General features: G+C 36.7%; 2 protein-coding genes and 1 long non-coding RNA gene across 26 annotated transcripts in view; 2 read left to right on the top strand and 1 right to left on the bottom strand.

Moving 5' to 3' along the window:
- Nucleotides 1-795, top strand: part of LOC126874696 (bifunctional 3'-phosphoadenosine 5'-phosphosulfate synthase 2-like) — a 48,497-nt gene extending 47,702 nt beyond the window's left edge. For 7 of the 8 annotated variants that reach the window (XM_050637041.1, XM_050637038.1, XM_050637043.1 and 4 more), the window contains exon 10: nucleotides 260-795. In XM_050637041.1, the coding sequence (XP_050492998.1) occupies nucleotides 260-357 (98 nt within the window). In that variant the 3' untranslated portion in view covers nucleotides 358-795. The remainder of the gene's footprint in view (nucleotides 1-259) is intronic. The other variant, XR_007692944.1, reaches the window with a different exon arrangement.
- The window catches only part of LOC126874694 (protein qui-1-like), an 89,236-nt gene that overhangs the window by 41,549 nt on the left and 24,808 nt on the right, over nucleotides 1-22,879 (bottom strand). For 3 of the 17 annotated variants that reach the window (XM_050637020.1, XM_050637026.1, XM_050637031.1), the window contains exons 2-12: nucleotides 21,247-22,236; nucleotides 20,391-20,569; nucleotides 16,206-16,285; nucleotides 14,719-14,841; nucleotides 14,351-14,496; nucleotides 11,990-12,147; nucleotides 10,815-11,207; nucleotides 9,800-10,210; nucleotides 8,387-8,733; nucleotides 7,707-8,237; nucleotides 7,344-7,584 (exon numbers count right to left, since the gene is read on the bottom strand). In XM_050637020.1, the coding sequence (XP_050492977.1) occupies nucleotides 7,344-7,584; nucleotides 7,707-8,237; nucleotides 8,387-8,733; nucleotides 9,800-10,210; nucleotides 10,815-11,207; nucleotides 11,990-12,147; nucleotides 14,351-14,496; nucleotides 14,719-14,841; nucleotides 16,206-16,285; nucleotides 20,391-20,499 (2,539 nt within the window). In that variant the 5' untranslated portion in view covers nucleotides 20,500-20,569; nucleotides 21,247-22,236. Of the gene's footprint in view, nucleotides 1-609; nucleotides 916-1,063; nucleotides 1,331-1,390; nucleotides 1,920-2,012; nucleotides 2,209-3,575; nucleotides 3,802-4,071; nucleotides 4,379-4,578; nucleotides 5,054-5,254; nucleotides 5,439-7,343; nucleotides 7,585-7,706; nucleotides 8,238-8,386; nucleotides 8,734-9,799; nucleotides 10,211-10,814; nucleotides 11,208-11,989; nucleotides 12,148-14,350; nucleotides 14,497-14,718; nucleotides 14,842-16,205; nucleotides 16,286-20,390; nucleotides 20,570-21,246; nucleotides 22,237-22,879 lie in introns of those variants that run through there. The other 14 variants (XM_050637021.1, XM_050637030.1, XM_050637019.1 and 11 more) reach the window with 9 other exon arrangements.
- Nucleotides 10,106-11,980, top strand: LOC126874701 (uncharacterized). The gene is made up of 3 exons (XR_007692947.1): nucleotides 10,106-10,241; nucleotides 11,097-11,294; nucleotides 11,374-11,980. It is a non-coding gene; the product is annotated as an uncharacterized LOC126874701 (long non-coding RNA).

Here is a 22,879-nt window from a genome sequence, read left to right on the forward strand (position 1 = left end):
TTTATTAATGAAATCATTAGAAATGAATCATTAGTAACGAAATTATTTTAAAAAACAATTTCTTATTTCACTTCTTATTTTAAAAAATCTAAAAAAAAATAACGAATTAAATTGCCAACCATAAATGTAAATTGCATTAAAAACACGAAATATCGCATTAGAATAAATACAAGATTTATATAAAAACATTTCTATGAAACATCCAAATAATAATAAAAAAAAAACAGTACTAATAAACATTAATATACCGTTATTTCAGATTTAGCAAAATCCGGGGAAAATCCACCAGAAGGATTCATGGCGCCAAAAGCATGGCAAATCGTTTCGGATTATTATCGAAAACAACTGAAAAACTAATTTTAAATTACTATTAACCGCAACTCTTGTACTAGAGGGTAATTATTTACAAGGACCAAAATATTTTCTGTTTAAATGAAATTTAATAATTAAAATGATAAATATAAACATCTGTTCTGCACAAAAAATGGTTGATTCTTATTGTTCACTTATAAAAGACAATAATTTCGTCAGATACAAGTAAGGTACATCGAAGTAATTTATTTATAATCTTTGTTAAAAATGATCCCTAAAAAGGTTGGGAATGGGGGATGAAAATAAATAAAGTTAATTTATTTCTCCTCTAATAATGATATACATATGTGTATCTATATTTATATATATATATATATATATATATATATATATATATATATTCATGTTTATTGCGTCAGACACGAGAAATTTGTAATTTAGAGCTTTACCTTAGAGACGTTTTCCTTTCGTGTTTTTTTTTTTCCTACTTACTATTTTTCTTCTCTGTTACTTAGAAAGACAGTGGAAAAAAAAGAAGAAAGTACGACGACTAGGATTTAGTCCGTTTAGTTTCTAACAAAGTATCGCTTTAGTCTGGTACACCTGGGGAAAAAATAACATTTCAATTTCAGCTTCTAATGACATTTTATTATCTCTGTCCTCGGTGCAGCAAAAAGTTTTGCTGGCGCGAATAATCATAAATAAATAAATGGCTTTTCTTAATTAAATTAAATAATTCTCTTAAACTCACCTTCTTCCTCAGAATCTGATATTCGCGTAGCTTGCAAAGAACTTTGCTTCGACAAAGTCCTACCATGAGCACGAGGTCTAGCAGGTGGCGACTGTTTATTCCAAAGTGCTTCGAGTTGATCAAAGTGTTGGGACTGGGCGAGTGCAGCCTGTTCCGGTCCTAAACCGGATGGACTACTCGTTAATCCGACTTTGCTGATCTCGTCCATGGAAGCGCTTACGCTGAATCGTCGTTGTAATCCATCCTCTATCGACGACGTTAAAACCCCTGGAATTATATAATAGTTTAATTTTGAATATAATGCACTGTAATCATCGTCGGCAATACCTGAAGTGAGATGGCCATATTTCCTATGCCACGTGTCGCTATCCAATGACACTTCTTTCTTCAATAATCTCTTATTGGGTCTCTTCCGTCCGGGTGGTCTCAAATCTCTGGTATCGCACCAGGGTGCTACGTAATCCGGTAATTTCACATACTGCGCTGGAGTATTATGCAAACATAGAATAGGCATGCATTTGTGTTCGAGTAAATGCAACGCGAGCCTCGACATATCCGTGGCAACCTCGACACCTAACACAGGGACGTGTAACATTATGCTGCTCAGTGAACAGCCCTTCTTCGTGTCCCAAATGATCAAACTCTTGTCTTCGCTTCCAGACGCTGCTAGAGTTCCATCACACGACAATTTTACGCAGGTTACATAACCTAAATGGCCTTTTAACGTATGCAGATCGCTGCCAGTATTTATATCCCAGACGATCAGGTTCGCATCCTTGGAACCAGAAACTACGATGGATTTGTCGAGCACAGAAACTGCGACGCAGGTGACGTGATCCGTGTGACCAACGAGGACCTGAATGAAAATCTGTTGTACTTTCTTCATTTCTAAAGATTTTTCTAAATTAAATGTAGGAATTTAAAGTTATTTATTACAACATGTATAAACCTGAGATAATTTGCCGCCAGCGAGCTGCCAAACCTTCAAACTCATGTCTCTCGAGCCCGTAATCAGTGACTGAGAATCTGGAGTAACTACTAGACAAGTAATTTCTTGAGAATGCGACACTTGGTACTTTTCTTCAGGACCAACACCTAAACTTACTATTCTTAATTGATTGTCTCCTGTTCCGCATACCGCGTATCTGAAATTTAGAAAGGAGGAAGACAATTAAATCTAAAAACATCGCAATTGCTAATTTATTATAATTATAATTATTATTGTTAATAAATTATTCAAATAACGATCATTGTAGGGAAAATTGAAACAAGGCGACTGTATTGGTATTATAAAAAAACTCGAGAAATATTAAGAATTAATACAAGAAAGCAAATTTCACTAAAATATCTGCTACACGGGAAAGTTAGTTTTTCTCACGTACGATGCTTCCTAATTGCAACTTTCTATCGAGGGCGGGGTTAAGATCCTTCCTAGTCCACCAACCTTCGTTTGTCCAATCCGAGGCAATATATACTGCCCCCGCTTCCTAACCTAAAATGGCGTCAACAAATCCGATGATCCCGTGCGCTAGACACACCCATCACTAGCTTTCCTCCGACACAGCATCGTCGCTCAACTTCACTTCTTCTACATCATTGGAAAAGTCAACTACCAAGTCTAACGCTAACGCCTATCGGGGCAGTCTAAACACAACGCGAGGGTCGGTCTCGGTATTGTCGATCATACATTTCCTCACCTAAATATCTTATAGTGCATTAAATCCAATACATGCAGTACATTAAATCCAATTATAAGAACCCTGCTCTAACGTACATATTGTAATATCGTAGAATAGCTTTGATTGGAGATCGGCTGTGTGTGTATGTGTGTGTGCGTGCGTGCGTGCGTGCGTGCGTGCGTGTGTGTGTGTGTGTGTGTGTGTGTGTGTGCGTGCGCGCGCAGGACCGAGCAGGAATGCATTGGCGAGGGTCAGAAGCATAGAGTGGTTAGAATTGAGTTGCGAGTGTTGTCGAGCGTTAGAGTTGCTAGTGAGAGAGAGAGAGAGAGAGAGAGAGAGAGAAAGTTACCAAATAGTTGTCAAGTTATTTGATGTAAATACGAGCGTTGCATTTAGTTTTCCTGTTAATCAAACATCGTTTCTCTGTCTAACTAATATCTGTATTTTCAATCCATTATTATATTTATTATAATTAATTATAATTAATTATAATTAATCGGACAAAATTACACCTTTAATATATACCGATATTACAATATCTACCTTATCTACGTGTGGTAAGTGATTATCTATCTATCTATCTATGCTCATCAGTGTAATCTAAGTGTTGGTAATATATAATTTATAATTCTGTGAATCGCAGTGTTATACAAACTCAATCACCCCTATTATCTAAACGGAAATCAGCGGATCGATCGAGTCGTGGTGTCGATTGTTATAATCGTAACGGGAATTTACGACTCCCGTTGACGTCTCTCCTAGCGACTACGTCTGCCCGCGATTGGTCGAACAAACAGTATCTCAATTTATTAATTACAGCCACTGTATCGTACCTCATATCGGAAGAAACAGTGAAACAGCGACCAGGCCCACATACTGATTGGATTAGGGTGCCGGTATCAGCTGCCCAAACTCGGATTGTACCAGCTCTATCAGAACTCACTATTCTTCGGCCGTCAAACATAGATGTGACTGCAGTAACAGGTGCCTGGTGTCTAAATGTCGATACCAGTAAACCTAAGGTCAGACCCCATACACGAACTGTTTTGTCCTCAGAACCTGTTTCCAATTTAATTTCTTGTTACTGTATTGTATCAATTTCATGCTTTGTTACTTGGTTATTGAACTATTGTACTTTACTGTATTTTGATTGAAAAAAGAAATGGGTTTCTTCGGTATTAAAGGCAATACAAAATTATGGTAGTATTTGCAAAACTAGTATTGCAAAAAAAGCATACAAACAAGGTAAATAAATGAAATTTTTGTTATAATATCTGCCATATACGTATACGTATGGCAGGCTCTACTGTATTTTATCTACAGACCTACCAGAAGCAACAAATAAACCAGAAGCTGAGAATGCAATGCAGGTGACGCTAGCGATATGTCCTTCGAAAGTGGAAAGCAATTCGTGAGTATTCAATTGCCACAGATTTACGAGAGAATCGACTCCACCGGTAACTGCCATTGCTCCGTCCCTGGATATATCCAAACAAGATATGGGAGCAGTGTGTGGGTGCAACGATACCTCCTTCACGAATTTCGCGGGTTTAGCGTGTATCTCCTCGCCACGGAAACTCCAGTAAGCCACTCGATCGCCGGAAGCTGTTATCAGGAAGTCGTCCTTCTCCGTCACCTTTTCGCAAAAAATTGAATTGAAAAATTATATTATATATGAAAGATTAATTTTGATCTTTCGCTACTTGTAATTTAACATGCAAATAGAAAAGGTAATTTGCTACGACGATTAATTCCAATTTCAATAAATGTTTACTCATTTTCCATTCTACCTTTTTTTATTAATATAAAATCATAAATACGAAATCTATAATTTACCTTGACGGCGGTAACATCCGCCGAAGGATTCGCCAGCAACGTTCTCGTCAATCGTCCACTGTGCATATCGAAAACGGAAACCTTTCCCTTCGCTCCTCCAGCAATGGCTCTTCTGCAATCTTTCGCCAAGCAGATACTTTTCACTTCACCTTGATGACCTCTCAACGTGTGGACCTCGGTTCCCGTGGCCAGAGATCTCAAATATAATTTCTGATCTTCGCAGGCTGCCAATAGGAACACCGAATCGGCCGATACGTCGAGCACAGTCACGGCGGATGGTAAAACGATGCTTTTTAACAATGTGAATCTTTCTAGACACCATAAGCAGACTGTACAGTCGGAAGAACCGGAAACCAGAATTTCTCCCGCAGAATCGACGCGAATGGACTTTACCGGCCCTCTGTGGTGGTCCACTTTGACGAGAACATCGCCGGTTAGGAGACTGGTGACGATTATTCTCGAGTCTTCGCCACCGCTAATGGAAAGCGGAAGGTTTGGCGTTAGTTGATAAATACGAAACGAAATAACTTATAGAACAATCTATAATTAATACAAATAAGAAGTACTCGGAGAAGATTGAAATCTTTTCCCATTTTTCCGGTTACCATTTTTAATCAAGATTATGGAAGAAAGCGTTTTTGATATCTTATTATTACTACACGATAAAACTATGAACCTGACAATCACTGAATTCTTGAGCGCGGACGTCAAGCACAGAACTGGGGCGATGTGTTCTTGGATTCTTAACTTCAAGGTCAGCTCTTTCATATCCCATACTATAATCGAAGTGTCTTCAGAGCCTGTCAGTAGATATTGCGAATGCTGTGTCACGGCTAAACATGAAATTGGATTTGAGTGCCCTGAAATGAAAAATATTTCTCATAAAATATCAAGTTGAACATAAAAATCTGTTTGTTTGATATTCGACTTTGGCGGGCTGATACCGCATATTGAAACGAGAATAATTATTTCGCATGATCGATATATCAGAGACTTGTATTAAATTCCATGTTCGTCGTTATGTGAAAAAGCGAAAATACCATAGCAATATCGCGTGCTTAAAATGGCACTTGAAGTATCATATACGTTAGCTGGATTATTTTCAACTATATTCTCACAAAAGCTGACCTATTTTCAATTGCATATTAAAGCGACGCTGCTATTTAAATGCTGGTGAAATACAGATTCAGGGACAACGTACAAAGGAGGCTTGTTAGGACCATTCGCGGAGAGACGCGGTCGCTAGAAGAACGCGTCAGCGAGAGGCGTAAATTCTCGCTACGATTATGTTAATCGACGCCGCGAAATAGTCGTTCCCCTGTTTCGGTTAGGATAACAGAGGTGGTTTAATGAATGTAACACTGTATTAACAGTGTTACGTCGCGTAACACTCTACCTAGCCGAGGCCACACACCGCGGGCAAGATGGCAACCAGATGTCTTTGGATACTCACTGCGTACCCTCAACAGTCTCAAGTACCTTCCATAAATCTCATAGATTTCCTAGTAAAGGTCCTTCAAACCAAACAAACGTCTATTTCCGAAGAATTTCTAAAGACTATTGTCTACCACGGCTGGACAAGGGAAAGTTAGTTTTTCTCACGTAAGCTGCAACTTTCCTCCCACTAACCACTTTCTCTCGAGGGCGGTTAAGACCCTTCGTTTAACCAATTAACAACGAAGCCTACTCCCTCACTCTCCTAACTAAAATCGTCACCAACAAATTCGATGGTCCCGTGCGCTAGACACACCCATCCTTAGCTTTCCTCCGAGACAGCATCGTCTCCCAAGACAGTACTGATTTTACATCCTTCGAACGGTCAACATCCTTCCACCGGGTATACACACCCGCAGATCAGTCACTCATTCATCTCGTACATACGTAACAGCGTAACTGCCTTCGTTATAAGTTGTTGGAATAAACGGTGAAATATAACTTACTCTACTGTGTCATATTCATTTAACCACCTCTGTTATCTTAACCGAAACAGGGGAACGACTACTTCGCGGCGTCGATTCGCCGAATCGTAGCGAGAATTTACGCCTCTCGCTGACGCGTTTTCCTCGCGACCGCGTCTCTCCGCGAACGGTCGTAACAAACAGGTTGTTAACATAGAACAATATATTTTACAATAATATGACGATGATGTTACAGAAATTTGACTCGACTTTGCGATATCTCTAGATAAATTCGTTTGCTCGTCAGATTTGTCAAAGTGTCATGTTTGACTCGTCAGAAGGAACTGAACTCCCTTCGATTATTTTCGTTTTTTCTGGAAGGCGACCCCCACTACGTTCGGATCACGCCACATTCTTTTACGCAAAGTAAAATAACGGCCACGAGTGGACGTTTCTGGAGATCGTCCTGCTTAATAAACCATGCGCTTGCCACTACAATGTTTGTTCGCCGGGCAGCCGCGACGATCCGTCTGCGACGTTGTAGGACCGCGAGCGACGGTTAGAAAATACAGCCTGTGGTAACCCTCGTGGCGTAACAAGGCTTTTTCACAGCAAATTACCAAACTGAATATAAAGTGACGAGTTTTCATCGTTGCTTCTCGCTTTTGCTTTTCCCTCGCGAGAACTTTTAAGCTTTAGAGGCTATGCTAATCTTCTTAAAAGAAACAAATTTATTCTCTTGCAAAGGGCTCGAATTAACGTTACAATGTAAATTGTTTGCCATTTAACGCATACAATATATTTAGAAATATATTCTCTGCTAAGAATTCGAATATTTTCGTGAGCTACCAGCAATTAAATAGTTACCTTTAAAAGTATGAACCAATTGGCCAGACATCACGTGCCATAATTGAGCGTCTCCCTGGAAAGGGATAATGATAACGTGCTGTCCCGAAGGAGCAGCTTCGACGAGTTTCACACCTTGCGGACAAGACAAAGTACGAATTTGAAGAGGTAGAGGCGGTTGGAGCCAGCCATTTAATGGCACCAATAATGGCGCTGTATAACCATCGCACCATGCCATCGCTGCCGTAACCATTCTGCTGACCTTCAATCACACAATTTTCTTCTGTTTATGATCAAACAATCTTGCAGTAATTAGTGTTATTGCCATTTCGAATTAGAATATTTCGCTTCAAGTACATAATTATACTGTCAGCTATTTCTCACCAAATCTCCGCCATCTTCAGCCACAGGTCTAAGCCAACAGATCAGCTGCGCGCCAAGTTGAAGAGGATCTCTCGTCAAAATGTCACTGGACTTTCTCACTGTATAATAAACCAATTCCAAATCTCTCTCCAGCAGATACTTCCTCGAATGCTCGAGAACACACCTCAAATAACTAACAGAAACCATTTGCACGCTTGCTAAGAGGAAATCGAACGCGCAGACTGCCAATTTCTTTAACTTTTCTACGTCGCCGGCTCTCAATAAATGTAACCAAGCCTCTTCCACGTGTCTCATATTGTACGCTGTGTCTTGCGACCTCGGTCTGCTCTGGAAAGGCGTCTCTTTCTTCGGAGTTTCCTCTTCGGGGGATGATTTGTCATCCTTGTCTTCGAAATCTTCGGAGAAGAAGAGATTTGCCAACTCGCCGTGGTAGCTTTTCAATGTTTCCTGATTGGGGAAGTACCTTTTTCGGGCTAAGTCGCGAATCGGATAACGCCAGGAGAAAAGCAGCCTTCCGCCCATTACGCGAACCTGTGAATAGCGAATTGATGGATTTGTGAATTCTTCTGCCAGTTTCGAAATAAGAACAAGATCTTCGAAGATTATCGAGTCGAGACGTTTAACTTTTTGGAAAGGATTTCTTTCCTAAATTTTCTGCCAGAAATTTCAACCAGACTTACCTTGAGATATTCGTTGAAGGTTCTCCTCACCAAGCACCAGCTGCCAAAATTGAACTGCCCTTCGTTTAGATATAGCGGCCCGTCGCCTCCGGTTGGCATGATCACCTCAAGAATCTCCGTTTCGGACAAACCATACTCCGTGGAAGCCAAAATGGCACCGATTCTGTTAGCCGCGTTTTCACCTATCAACTTCTCCAACGTGTCGAAAACGTTCTCTGTCTCGTGGAAATCCGTACCCGAATCTTGCAGTTCGATTAAAATCTCATTGCTGCGTAGTCTTTCTTTTTGTATTGGGGTGAGACGCAGCACTTCCGGTGGAAGAGCCGTAGTCACGATTAAGTGCACTCCTAAAGTGGATGAACAAAGTACGTTTCGTTTTATACGTTTATATATGCAATGTTTGTTGTTTGCTTTCTTGTTTATTTATATGTCGGAGATGAAAGGAAAACCGGAGCCTTCCCTTTGCAATTTTGAGGAAGCCTTCTAATGCTTTAGCCTAGATTTTATCATAACTGTAATTAAGCAATTGTCATTTGTAATTGTTCGATATTTGTGAAAGCGAAAGTGGGTTCGAGGTGACAACTGGTCGCCGAACGTAGCCACGGTCACGGGATAAACGTTTTGCCTGACGAAGGTGTGGATCGGTTGTATCGTTCTCCCTAGAAATCACATAGAATTGTACTTTGGAGATGTCGATATAATGGGACACATGTTGTATTAGGAATCGATCTCCAGACAGAAACTGCCTAGCAACGGCGTTTGGATCTTTCTCGATGCTTCCAAAGAGTATACAACAAACTCTTGGCAGAAACTGCCTAGCAACGACGATTGGAACCTTCTCGATGCCTCCAGCGAGCATATAACAAACAAATGCAGTCGTATAGCGAAAAAGATTTTCATCGGATATTCGTTCGTGTGATCGCCTTGGAAAGTGATACATCGAGCAATTTACCGAGTATCTCAGCAATCGTATTTTTATAGTAAAGAGTTATCCCGTTGACCGTGGATTCGTTTGAACCCCGGAACATTGTTAACAGCGTTAATTAAATTCATTATTCGTGAAACCTATCGATCGTTAATCTCATTATTCGTTAAATTTATTATTCGTAAGACATATTATTCGTTCCTCTTATTGTTCGTTAAACTTATTATTCTTTCATCTAATTAATAGTTAAACTTATCATTTATTAAACTCATTATTCATAATATTTTGTAAAATCTTGTTTATTCGCGTAAATATATTCCCTGTTTCGTAAAACAATGGCTAATTCAAACGAAGAATCGTTACGCGCCTTAAATCCTAATGATAACCCGACATATATATCGTATACTGTACGTATTATCGTTATATAACGATATATTTGAAACTGTGACCATCGCTTAGAAATTCTAGCAATGGCAATTACACGTTACCTGGTGGAAGATTCAATGGCAACCAAGACAGAGCAGCGACGATATCGCAGTCAAGAGGATGCAATCGATGAAGATCGTCGAGAAGAATCACCAGTTGCTCCATCATCGGTTGCTCTTCGATGCGCCTCAGAATTTGGCCCAGCCAATTGTTCAGGTAAAGCGGATCAAACGAGGCGTCTTTAGGAAGATTCCCATCCAATAAACCAGAAAGAAAACCTACATGTTGACAGAGCACTCGAAGTAGCTCGAGACTGTACGCTGATCGAGGAGTGGAAGCACAGAGTCGAACCACTTTGAACGTGGTGCAATCCAACCAGGAAGAGGCATCCGCGTAGATTCGCGACAATAACGATGACTTTCCAGAATACTTGCTACCCTTTATCAATATCGGACCGTGTTTCTGCGATTTACCTGTTAAATATAAAAAAATAGCTTGTCAAAGGTAAATAGATGCACTTTTGCTAAAACGATTTCGTTTATAGAATGATCATCCTTTCGACGATTAATTTTCTCATTCAAGCAACTTGCCAAGCTACATAAAGTACGATCCTCTTGGTTTTGTACCTTTTTTACTGTAATTCAGAAATCTGTTCAAAGCAAACTGCCTTGTAAGATAGAAATTAATAGGCAGAAAAGTGTATTAGGGGAGCTGTTGCTTTAATAAACAGACATCAAAGTGTTCTGGCGAGGAATCGTGCACGTGCCTCTGCCTTTAATATTCTCAAACGTTCAAAGGATTATGTCTCCGGATAGCGGAGGCATCCGGACGACGAATTAAACGTTTCAGTTAAAATCTCTGCCGTTACGTTCAGCGTTAAAAAATTCTGTCGCTTTAGAAGATTTGCGCAGGTATAGCGGAATAAATTAAAACTTAATTCGCTGGTAATGAATTACATTTGAATTTCGTTTCAGCGAATTCATCAAACTATGATATCAAAATTAAATCAAAGCCAATCGACATGCGCACGAACCATTGTTCATAATTAAACGTCAAAATCGTTATCATTAATCTCACCAGCTATCAAAAACTCCTTGATCTTCTCCACGTTCTCGTTATCCTCGCAAGGCGTAATTTGCCTGAGAAGCGCCAAATGCATCAAACTCTCCGCGTAGATCTCCTGCACCATCTTCTTCTTGCTTTTAATTTCCGGGTCCGCCTCGATGGAGGCGTTCACCAAATTCTGCACGCGATTCGTCACAAGGCGACAAAGATGAGCCAGGTAGCCCTTGTGCGACCTATTGTCAGGATTAATGCCACCTTGTTTTTGATCCACTTCAACGTTGATTATATTGTCAGGTGGGAGACGACTGTTCACCAAGGACGTCAACGAACACACTGCTCTGGCAGCCTTCTTGCCTTTCCACGAACGTGTCACAGCTATTACACCATCGCCTGTTTCGTCCAGCTCTGGAAACAATTGTTTTAGGGTGACAGAGTATGGAAAAGGAATCCCGTGGCAGAGATGTATTTTCTGACGAATTATGTTAACAGCAGGTGGGTGTTTTAGTAGAATATCTCGCGTCAAACCATCTTTATTGAAACAAATTAAAATTTTCATTCATTTATTTATCAGATGTGCAAACGGGTAATCCAAATTTCCCAATGAAACTCAAGTTTTATTTGAAAAAAATACAGCAAGTTGTGCGATGGCTGCTTTCTGTAACTTTAAGCCATCCATCAGGCAAGTGAAGCATTCCATCAGGGACAAGTGCTGTCTCCGGGCAAGGTCCAATCATCGAGTCATTTCATCCAGTGAATAAGCTGGTGCTACGGGATATCCGAAGCAACATTCGTTAGGATGTGTGTCGTAACGTTGTCGCTCAGCAATTTCACAGAACATTCTCCTTTGTCAATGTCCTGACGACCGGGCCTGGGTTACAGCATACAACATTTCCCTCTGATGGAATTCAACACTCGCCTAACAGATGTCCTATACCTAGGTGTATAGGAAGCAACGATGAACATTTTGATCTTGCGGTGTTCTTCTTCTTTTCTTTCTTTGTTTTTTTTTTTTTTTTTTTTAATAAACTGAATTTCAATGAAAAATTTGGACTCGCTTGTACACGTAAAATAAAATCACATTAAAATCTCCAATACAATGGGAAGTATGTGATCCTAATTCAATGCAGACCGGAGCAATCGAACAAATATATGTTAATGTTTTGAAAATATCGTTATCGGTAGCTTACTCAAAGCGTACTCCAGCTGTCTCTCCGCGGTGCTCTTCAATATATTCTTAATTTCTTCGTCATCACATTGCTGCGAAATTGCAGCTTCAGCAGCCTTCTTCAATGCCAGCCTTATGGTCGGTTCCGAATTCTGCCAATCGTCTTCCGCTGTTCCTAATCTGTTAATTCATTGTTTCCAACGTAGACGATATTCCAATAATTTTAATATCAAATATCTACTATATTCAATTTTCCATTATTTTTCACATTGTTATTTCACATTTCTATCTTCTATCTGCGTTTCAGATAAAATTTGCCAAAACTTGGCGAAGGATATCGCGGAGCTACGCGGGACAAAGTACCAGCGTGAACTTCTGTACCCTTCTCTATCAAAATTATTCGTTTGTTCGATGGAATCGCCGGTTGAAGCTAATGGTACGAGCGTATTATTTCCAGTAGAAAGCGGCAGGAATTCAGTGAAAGAACAGCCGAGACAAAAGTAATTGTGGAAGCTTTAGAAAAGCGGAGAAGGGAACGACTGGAGGGAAAAGAGGAAAGAAAGAAAGGGAGGGATGAAAATTGGAACGGATGAAAAAGTGAGTTGAAGGTGACAGGGAAATTTCGGGCGGATGCGAAAACTGAGCCGACAAAAGGCAAACGAGAAGCCTATTAAAAGGGAAAGTACGAAGCGAGCTTGGCAAAAAGAATTAGTTAGGGTGAAAATAAAAAGGAAAAGGCGAAACCTTTGTAAAAATCGCGTAATGGCGATTGTATTATATTTGTCAAGTGATTCCATAAATATTATAAAATAATAAACATAGGCTGAGCATCAAATTCAAGGGGTCGCTGAATTTTCATCAAACTGTTCGACTAAAAATGAAATTCTCGAATCTATTAGGTCATCCCATAAGTTCGTGCCGACTTTTGTGTATACGTTTCATGTGTCGATTTATAAACATACGGCGATAAGGGACCGATGCACTTGAGCTTAGCTGATCGAGAACAGGCTAGAGCAGATTTTCGTGGCTATAAGATCGTAATATAGCAAACACAGTGACTTCTAACGGTAAAAAATCACGAGTGAAGTGCGTATCCATTTTCGACATCTCGCGTTATATGAATTTCGGAAAGGAAGTTCTGTAACAATTGCCACGAAAAACATATGTGCTGTTTACGGAGAAAATGCGCTTTCATCTCGCACCTGTAGGAAGTGGGTTGCAACGTTTTAGAGCTGGGAATTTCTGTTTAGAAGACGAGGAACGCTCCGGGCGTCCTCCTCAGACAGACGAACATAAAATTCGGGATCTTGTTGAAAAATCACCAAGTGATACCATTAGTTCAGACAAATATTGCATTCAGTTAGAAAAATTAAGGGAAGCGCTAGCTGAAAAACGACCAGGTTTAGCGAATAGGAACAACGTTATCTTCCATCGCGACAACGCTAGACCGCATGTCGCGAAAAGCGTTAGAAAAAAATTGTCTGAATTTAATTGGGAAATTTTACCACATCCCCCATATTCCCCAGACATTGCCCCATCCGATTACCACCTGTTCAGAGCATTACAACACTTTTTAGTAGGTAAAAAAATTTGAAAATATCGACATTCTGAAAAATAGCTTAGAAAATTATTTGAAAGAAAAACAAGAGAACTTTTATCGAGACGGAATAATGGCCCTACCAGAAAAATGGCAAGAAGTTGTACAACGAGAGGGGGATTACATTTTTCCATGAAACCGAAAGGTATGTAAACGATCTTAACATATATAACCGCTCGAAAAACGGCACGAACTTATGGGATGACCTAATATATATGGTTCCTGAACTCTGATGTGCCTAACTTTCTCAACTATAGTATCAGCTACGTTATCGTAAAGGTAGTGGAATCGCGATCGGTACGAGGCAGTCGGAGTCGAAACGAAGTTATCGGACTAACTTTCACGCAGAATAGAGTTGACGAAGGTTTGTTGACACGTGAAAGAGGATTTCAGATTTGCGCGATAGGAACTTGGATTCATCGAGCTTCGCCTCCATCTGTTAGATCGCTTCTACCAATATCAGAATCTTCCCTTTGATTCTAAAACTGTTACCTCTGTTATTCTCTGTTCTCTGTTATTACTCGGGCATAGTCGAGTGTTCTGCAAGTAAAATCATATCCAACGAAACTTACTATTTATTAGCTCATTTTATTAGCTCATAACGCGAGAAATAAGGAAATAGGGGGAAAAGGAGAAGAAAAGAAGAAAGCGAACGAAGAGAGCGGAAATTGTGGGTCAACTCGGAGTAATAAGAGCAGCTTTCCTTTTTTTATTGTCCTCGCTCACGCCTTCGCCAACCGCGCATTCCACTTCAATGCAACGGCATAGTAAAAGGTAACTACTTGCCTGCCAGCCTTTAGAACGTAGCAATCATTGCTGTCGCGTTCGTAGTACTCTTGCATATTGTCGCAGTGACTGGAAAGAACATCGTACGTTCCGCAAGCGAGCTTCGTTGGCACCCATCCTACGTTGTACTCGTCACCGATTAGTAGCTTCAAACGAAAGCAAGGTATTTCATTTAATTATAATTTCGTTCAAAAAGGTATCGACTGCAATGCGAAAATGTTACTTAGATGGAATGAAATTCGTAGAAAAGAAGAAGAAGAAGAAAAAAAAAAGGAAAATAATAACTCTTCCTTTCTCTGTCTCAAATAAAATTTCTGCAGGAAACGAAGAAATTTTTTCTTTGGAAATTATCGTTGACAAAAGCTTACCAATAAGAAACAACCCCTCGAGTGTTGATAAGCGGCGTGTATTTCGTCGAAAAAGTGTTCAGCTAAATATGGATTTCTATCGGGATTCACATTCGTTGCGTATTGCATATCCACCAGCAGGACCTATAGTGTTTCGATTTTTTAACCAGTCGTTCGAACATGCAAATAAAGAACAGAAAATAAATTAAAGATGAGCGAAGACTTTAATTAATTTTATTAAGAATTTCATAGTAACGACATTAAGGGGGTGTCTTGAATTGGAATGTTCTAAAACAGCGTTTCTTTGTGATTTTTTTTAGGAAGGAAAGCAAGAAATGAAGTTATTGAATTTCGAGGTATGGTTTTATATATATTTAATGATTTCCAAAAAATTTTAAAGTAAAAAAAGAAATTATAGCAGATTTCTAAGTCTGTTTCATGGGCTGCAGTGTTCAATCGACGTGAAAGATCCAGCTCGTAATTTTTGACTGAAACGAAAGACCAAAAAAGGATTAAATTATTGTATATTTTTCTTCTGGGTGAACCAAACAAAGGCAGAAAAAAGTTTATTTAAATAATTGCTATAGCACCCTAAAGTTTATTTTTTTTTAAACTCATTTTCTTTAAAACCGCCAAAACTTTTAATTTCACATTTTTTTCTACCGTTGTTTAGTTCACCCAGAAGAAAAATATATAATAATTTAATCCTTTTTTGGTCTCTTGATTCAGTCAAAAATTACGAGCTGGATCTTTCCCGTCGATTGAAGACTGCAGCCCATGAAATACACTTAGAAATCTGCTATAATTTTCTTTTTTACTTAAAAAAAAATGTTTTTGTATTCGTTAAATATATATAAAACCATACCTCAAAATTCAATAACTTCATTTCTTTCTTTCCCTTTTAAAAAAAATCGCAAAAAACGCAGTTTTGGAACATTGTAATTCAGGACACCCCTTTAAGAAATAAATATTCAGCGACATCCACAAGGACAATTGAATATTATTATACTACTTTATGCTATATTGATATTATGTTCAAGCATATACAAGCATATTATATTATCACTATCTGTATAGTAATTTTACGTATACTGTAAAGCTGAGGAATAACTATCCCTAAAATAAGAAAATGTGTACTGAGGAAAGGAATCAGCCGCGTGAAAGATGAAATCGGATGTACAAATAAATAAATAAATAAATAAATATTATTATTGTTATTCTATTATAATAAACTGTATTTCAAAATGAAATACCTTTAACGTAGTAAAATACAAAATTTGTATTATTTGAAACCTTCGCGGATTTTTCCAGAAAATAATATGTTTCGTTACGATTTACTTTAGATCAAATCAACGCTGATTTTAAGTGAATTCTGAATAAAACAGCTCTAAACTATTACCTGGAAAAAAAGTAGTAAAAGCTACAAAGGAAGGTTGACTGAGTTAAATTTTCGAGTTTAACGAGCTACAAAGGAAAATTCATGAAGGAAATTCCACTGTTTCTCGTACCTCGATTCCCATGTCGTCGTAAATCGATTGCAGTTCAGGCCCGACAAGTTCCAATAATTGCTTCCTTTCTTCGATAAATTCTGGAAATATTAGAAACAAAGAGAAAGCGTTATAACGGCGTGACCCAAAAAGGAAAAAAAGAATGTGCAACAGATATCGAAGCAGAAACATCGATAAGAAGCATATGCTGGTATAATCTAACTTGGAACAATTTGATAAAGCTTTCGATTCTCCCCAAATAGAACATTCGATTTTTAATTCTGAAGATGATCATATTCGTTCGTCTAGTGGCGAAGATCATAAAAAGTGCAGCTAAGTAAATTAATATAAAAATTAATTATAAAATATCTGCGAGACTTTATCCCTGCGATTCTTTTATCCCTGTGCAATAAATTTAATTTCTTTGTTAAATGGAAGAAGCCAATTTTTACGAAAAGCAAAGAGAATATCTTCGAGATTTATCTCTTCGCTGGTAGAGAACAGAATTTTTTCTTTATGGTCTTTATACTCCTGGACATCATTCTTTCATTTTCTCCGCACGTAAAAGCTCAACGATCCTGAAAAACCGGGAATTCTCCGGCGATAACTCTTTAAAGAAGCATCTCGCAGATCCACGTTTATTGAAACAGCTTTGCACAGAATAGTTTTCGTAGCTCAACCCATGTAATAGAACTAAGGAAGAGTGCGATAAAATAAAACGATAATAAAGTAGGTGGGAACATCGAATGAAAGCACTGGCAGGGAAAAATGGACAATTTTACAAACAGACAAACAAGTGAACGGATCGACAAACTGGTTTATTCAGCGATTAACAAAGTTTATTAATTTCCCCTCGTTGCCTTCACCGGTTCATGCGTGCAGAATATACAGTGTGGTGCAAAAGTTTTCCATCATTTTCTCTCCAACACTTCATTTTGGCATGTTAAAGAGCCGTCAGACTATCGATATACAGGATAGATCATGTCACGCTACTAGTTCGAATAAAAGCAAATTGCAGGAAATAAGCAAATTTTTCAAATGGAAATTTTCTTCTTTTTTCACATACACTGAACAATCTGATTGTTCTACGAAAGAAATTCTCAGGGTAATCATGGTCGATAGCTGGTTAGTTTAAAAGATATTTCAACTATAATCTGATAGAATTTATCATACGCAAGACAAAGAAAACATAAATACAAAATGCGCTATTGCGTTATGTCTTTCCCTGTATTTCATAATATTCTACTACTAATTTCATTATATTGTATATTGTACCGTATAATTTCATTATATTGTATATTGTATCGTATAATTTCATTATATTGTATATTGTATTGTATAATTTCATTACATTGTATATTGTATCGTATAATTTCATTATACTGTATATTGTATTGTACAATTTCATTACATTGTACATAAATACAAAATGCACTATTGCGTTATGTCTTTCCTTGTATTTCATAATATTTTACTACTAATTTCATTATATTGTATATTGTATCGTATAATTTCATTATATTGTATATTGTATTGTACAATTTCATTACATTGTATATTGTATTGTATAATTTCATTATATTTTATATTGTATTGTATAATTTCATTACATTGTATATTGTGTCGTATAATTTCATTATATTGTACATAAATACAAAATGCATTATTGCGTTATGTCTTTCCTTGTATTTCATAATATTCTACTACTAATTTCATTATATTGTATATTGTATTGTATAAGTTCATTATATTGTACATAAACACAAAATGTACTATTGCGTTATGTCTTTCCTTGTATTTCATAATATTCTACTACTAATTTCATCATATTGTATATTGTATCGTATAATTTCATTATACTGTATATTGTATTGTACAATTTCATTACATTGTACATAAATACAAAATGCACTATTGCGTTATGTCTTTCCTTGTATTTCATAATATTCTACTACTTATTTCATTATATTTTATATTGTATCGTATAATTTCATTATATTGTACATTGTATTGTACAATTTCATTATATTGCATTGTATTTCATTGTATTGCATTATATGTATATATAAGATATCTTTCGCGTTAATCAGTGACCCGTTAATCACGTTACCCTGACACTTGTTCTCGTAGAACGACGAGAGGATTTCACGTATGCAAAATAAGAGGAAAGTTCCCATTTATAAAAGAGCAGTGCAACTGCGAGATACACGTGCGTTCTTGCACTTGAGAAAAAGATATTACCGCGTGTGTGTAGTTCACTTTCGAGCGTTTATCTTTCCTCGGTTTCACCTCTCTTCTCAGCTCGGTTTCACTTTCCCCTCATACCTATCGTTTACAAGAAAAACGCTGGGAACTAATACCGTGAACACTCTGTATATTGTCAATATTTGAACACTCTCAACTAAAAGGATCAATATGTATTGTTAATACAGTATCGTCAATATCATACAATGATGTGAGAACCTTGAAACATTGACAATATTATTAATTGTCTGAGGGCACCCTTACATATTGTGCACATGTAATAACACATACACATGTAATAACAAATAGTATTTATTAAATACAACAGTGTTATGTTTGCTTTTATAAAACATGTGCTTAACTAAAAGAATGAAATGCAATTTCTATGATTCCGGTTTTTTCAACAGAAGAGCGTTATGAATTTGTTTATCCATGTACTTTTGCACACCAGTGTATATACATGTACGTATATGTATAATACATTCAACATTCGTGACAAGTATACAGACATCGAAAGGAAATAACGTGTATGTGTACACAGAGAAACGCATTCGTCGTCTAAAACGCAAGCAAATTGATGTGGGCTACGTATACCTATGAGTTGCATATTTTTATATCTTCATAAGAATTAAATATTAAATTCGTCAATCGCCTGAATCACACAATAATAACGATAAGTTAATAAATAAAATTTAATAAAAGGAACAAAATAAACTCGATAAATAAATGATAATGAAAGTACTTATTTATTTATTGAGTTTTTATTGAAATTTATTTATTGAGTATTTATTGAGATTTATTTATTGAGAAAGTATTTATTTCTAAGTTTTATTGTTAGATGAAATTCAATGTAAAAAGTCACAGGACGTTTAGATAGATTTACTCTTAGATATTTCGAATGAAAATATATCATTTTAAAAATTTGTATTTTATTATCTTGCCAAGGTTTACGTAGCCCCTTTCGACAGACAGGTTCGATAAATAATTGTGAAGAAAAATCGACAGCTACACAAGCATATCACAAGACGAACACACGAACTGAGAAAATAATTAATTGGTCACATCGATTCACAGAAATAAATATGCACGCCAACGTATATTGCACGATTTATTTCATAAATTAACAAACGAAGCGTTTCGTATTGGTTTAACCCATCAGACACCAAAGATATTTCCAACAAACATTTTTCTTTTCCTATTTAGCTTCTTTTCTCTCGTTTAATACAATATTGGAATGAAAGAATCTGAAATAATCATATTCCCTTGTTTCCACCTTTCTCGTTTACTGTTTGCAGCTACATTAACCATTTAAAAAAGATTGTTAGAAACGTGATCGAAATTGTTAATTAAACTCGACCAGAGTTGCTGCGAACGTTTTTCTCTTCTTCTTTCCTCGTTTAAAAACCCATTAACAAATTCTATGAATTAAAAACGTTTCATTTCTGTGTTAAGCAAATAAATGGGAATTTTAAAAGAGAAGAATCATTATTTATAAATATATAAATATAATTTATCTTTGAAATATTGGTGCCTGATGAATTAACGACGAGGATACACGCGTTACAAATAAACGTACCTTTTAAATGACACATTTTTCCGCTGCTGCTTTTTCAACAAAACCTTTTCACCCGATTCTTTGCTCTCCTTCAAATTATTTGTCAAATACAAATCTCTGATCGTACGATTAAAGAAAACGAATTCTACTTTTCCAAGAAAATCTATTCTAAATTTCACCCTATTCTTTGCTCTCCTTCAAATTATTCGTCAAATACAAATCTCTGATCGTACAATTAAACGTTTGAGTTAGGGCAAAAATTGTGTAAAGCAACAAATACAAAGACAACGATGTGTGGCGATATTAAAACGTAAGTAACTGTATTGAAAGAAAAACGTGTCATTTCAGAGGAAACAGACATAAGCAAGTGAGAATATCGATAAAAGAATGTGATTAGCAGATAAGACCATTCCGTTCTCCAGCGATGAAGATTTTAATGAGCCTCGGTGCGGGCAAATTTTTAGGGGGTGGTCCACCCCTAATCACCCCAGCGATAAGTTCCACTTCCAAATTCATTTTGGTGTCGCCTTGGTCTCGCAATTCAGTGCAGCATTCTCCCCCACGTGAAGGTATTCTAAAGCTCAGACTGACGCAAAGTGATTAAATGATTAGATGGTTGTCGTATGACGAGGCAGAGTAAACTTTTAACGTGGACACAATTCCATCATGTTTCAAGTTTCACATCTTGGCATACGTTTTGTGATTACGTTTTTAAACGGGGGAGTGAATTTTTAATGACGAGAAATCCAAGCTTATGACAACGGAATATTTCAATGTTAATAATAGAATAGGAATTTTCGCGATACGTATTTTATTAATTTTTCGTAATTATCGTTCGTGGTAATAAAATTTCAATATATGTGTAATTGTTCTTCATGATTATCGATTACGAATGTGTATAAAAATTTCACATATTGATTTTGTATTCGTTTAACATATTTATAAGTTTGCAATCGAGGCAACGGCAATTATAAATTTATCGCTTTAAACGAAGCTTTGTTTTAACAAAAATAGGATTAACAAGAAGAATCAGAAGGAAACACCTTTTATTAAAAGAATTACGATGCCTCGATTATTCGATTGATTTTCATTAAAAATTATTGTAAAAAAGAATCAGGAAAATGGCATTCCCGAGATGCGAATAATAAAATAATTTAAAGAACACTATTACACGATCAAATCTATAACGAAGAATAAAATAATGCAATAAATAAGTTACCATCGTATAAAATATTAGATATTTTATACTAAATAAATAATCACCTCTATCCGTAAAGACTCTTCTTCCTTTTCAAGATTTCTTCTTTTCCCTGCTAATATTTCTCTTCTATTTCCAGTAATAACAATGAAAACAAACTTTCTTCTGTTCGATAATCTCTTTAAACATGGACCACCGTACAACTATACAACAGTATATTTTTAACGTCTGCGTATATAATTATATATTTTTCAAGTACAACGAATTATATTCGCCTATAATATCGTTTCTTCGTAAATTGATTAGTTTCTTCCTTTTTATTTTATCGTTTAATCGTTTATCCTTTATTCTGCTTATAGTTTCTCTGTTTATACTTTCTCCTTTTCGTTAGGAAATTATTTCGTTTTTCCGCTTGTTCTCAATTAAATATCAAATCGACGATACAATCCATAAAATCGAAATATTCGCTTTTCGTAGCTCGTGCTAATTCTCGTTCGTTAATATTTTAAAACATCGAATATCCCTTAACATTAACAATGATTCATAATAATATCTCGTATTAACCTTTAATATATAATATATATAGATGAATACATATACATATATATATATATACTCTCAGTCGTCAATAGAAATACGTACAATCGATTAAATCTATTATATAGTTAATGTATGTCGGTTTTTAATTTAATTAGGTAACTTTGTTCTAGATTGTCCTCGCTTTGTCTTTGTTCCTTGCTCCTCTTCGCTTATCTTCTTCCTCTTTATTGTACTTTCCTTGCAAGTGATTCCCTTTGATTTAATTTCCTCTTTCTTCTTAAAAGATTAAAGCTTCCTGAATTTCTAATCCATTCGTTATTTTTTTTCTCACTTATTTTTAAACTTTTCTTTTTCTCTCTCTCTCTCTCTCTCTCTTTGTACTGAATTTATATTGCTGATTTATGGTCCTAGTCAAATGACGAATATCATACTCATGTTCCTCTTGTTCGCTCGACTCTTGCTCGTTAATTACGTTGAACCCATCTCTTTACTCTTTTTTCGCTATTCTGGTGATTCTGTAACAGAGAAACGAAGCAGCTTGCTCAGACTTCATTTAGAATTTCAATGTGAAATTAATTGAAACGGATACTATCAAGTCTGAAAGGAAAGATAAGTCGTCGATCCTTCAACTTTTCAATTGCAATTTATTACCAGTACAGCTATGCTCTTCGTTGTAATAAATTTTCGGTGTATTATATCGGAAAGCAGCGAAACGGATAAAATTACCACTCGATGTAATAAATTAATTCGTTAATTAATTAGATAATCACGGTCGGATGTAATTATACGGTTTCATAGAAACGTTCACGCCCATCGATGCATTCGAATTATCTATCAAAGTGCATAGCTAGTCAAGTTTACGCTAATATGCGATACTTGGTCAAACTGAATTTCCATGATAATACTGTCTGTACTTGGAACGTCAACAATGCGCGCTGCGTCTCTTTCATCCACTTGGCAAACTCAATTTCCATTCATCTATGCTGAGTAGAATTTGCCACGCGCGGCAACGTGAACGCCAAGCCATCGGATTGTGAAAAAAAATAGAAAATTCGACCGAATGTAAAATTAGAGGAGCAAGTAAAAGGTAGAAACTCTGGACTCTGGTTACATCGACATTTATCTTAAAGAAGAGAACAAAAATAGCCAATTAAGAAA

The sequence above is a fragment of the Bombus huntii genome, chromosome 16 (assembly GCF_024542735.1).
Source record: "Bombus huntii isolate Logan2020A chromosome 16, iyBomHunt1.1, whole genome shotgun sequence".
Taxonomy (NCBI): Eukaryota; Metazoa; Arthropoda; class Insecta; order Hymenoptera; family Apidae; genus Bombus; species Bombus huntii.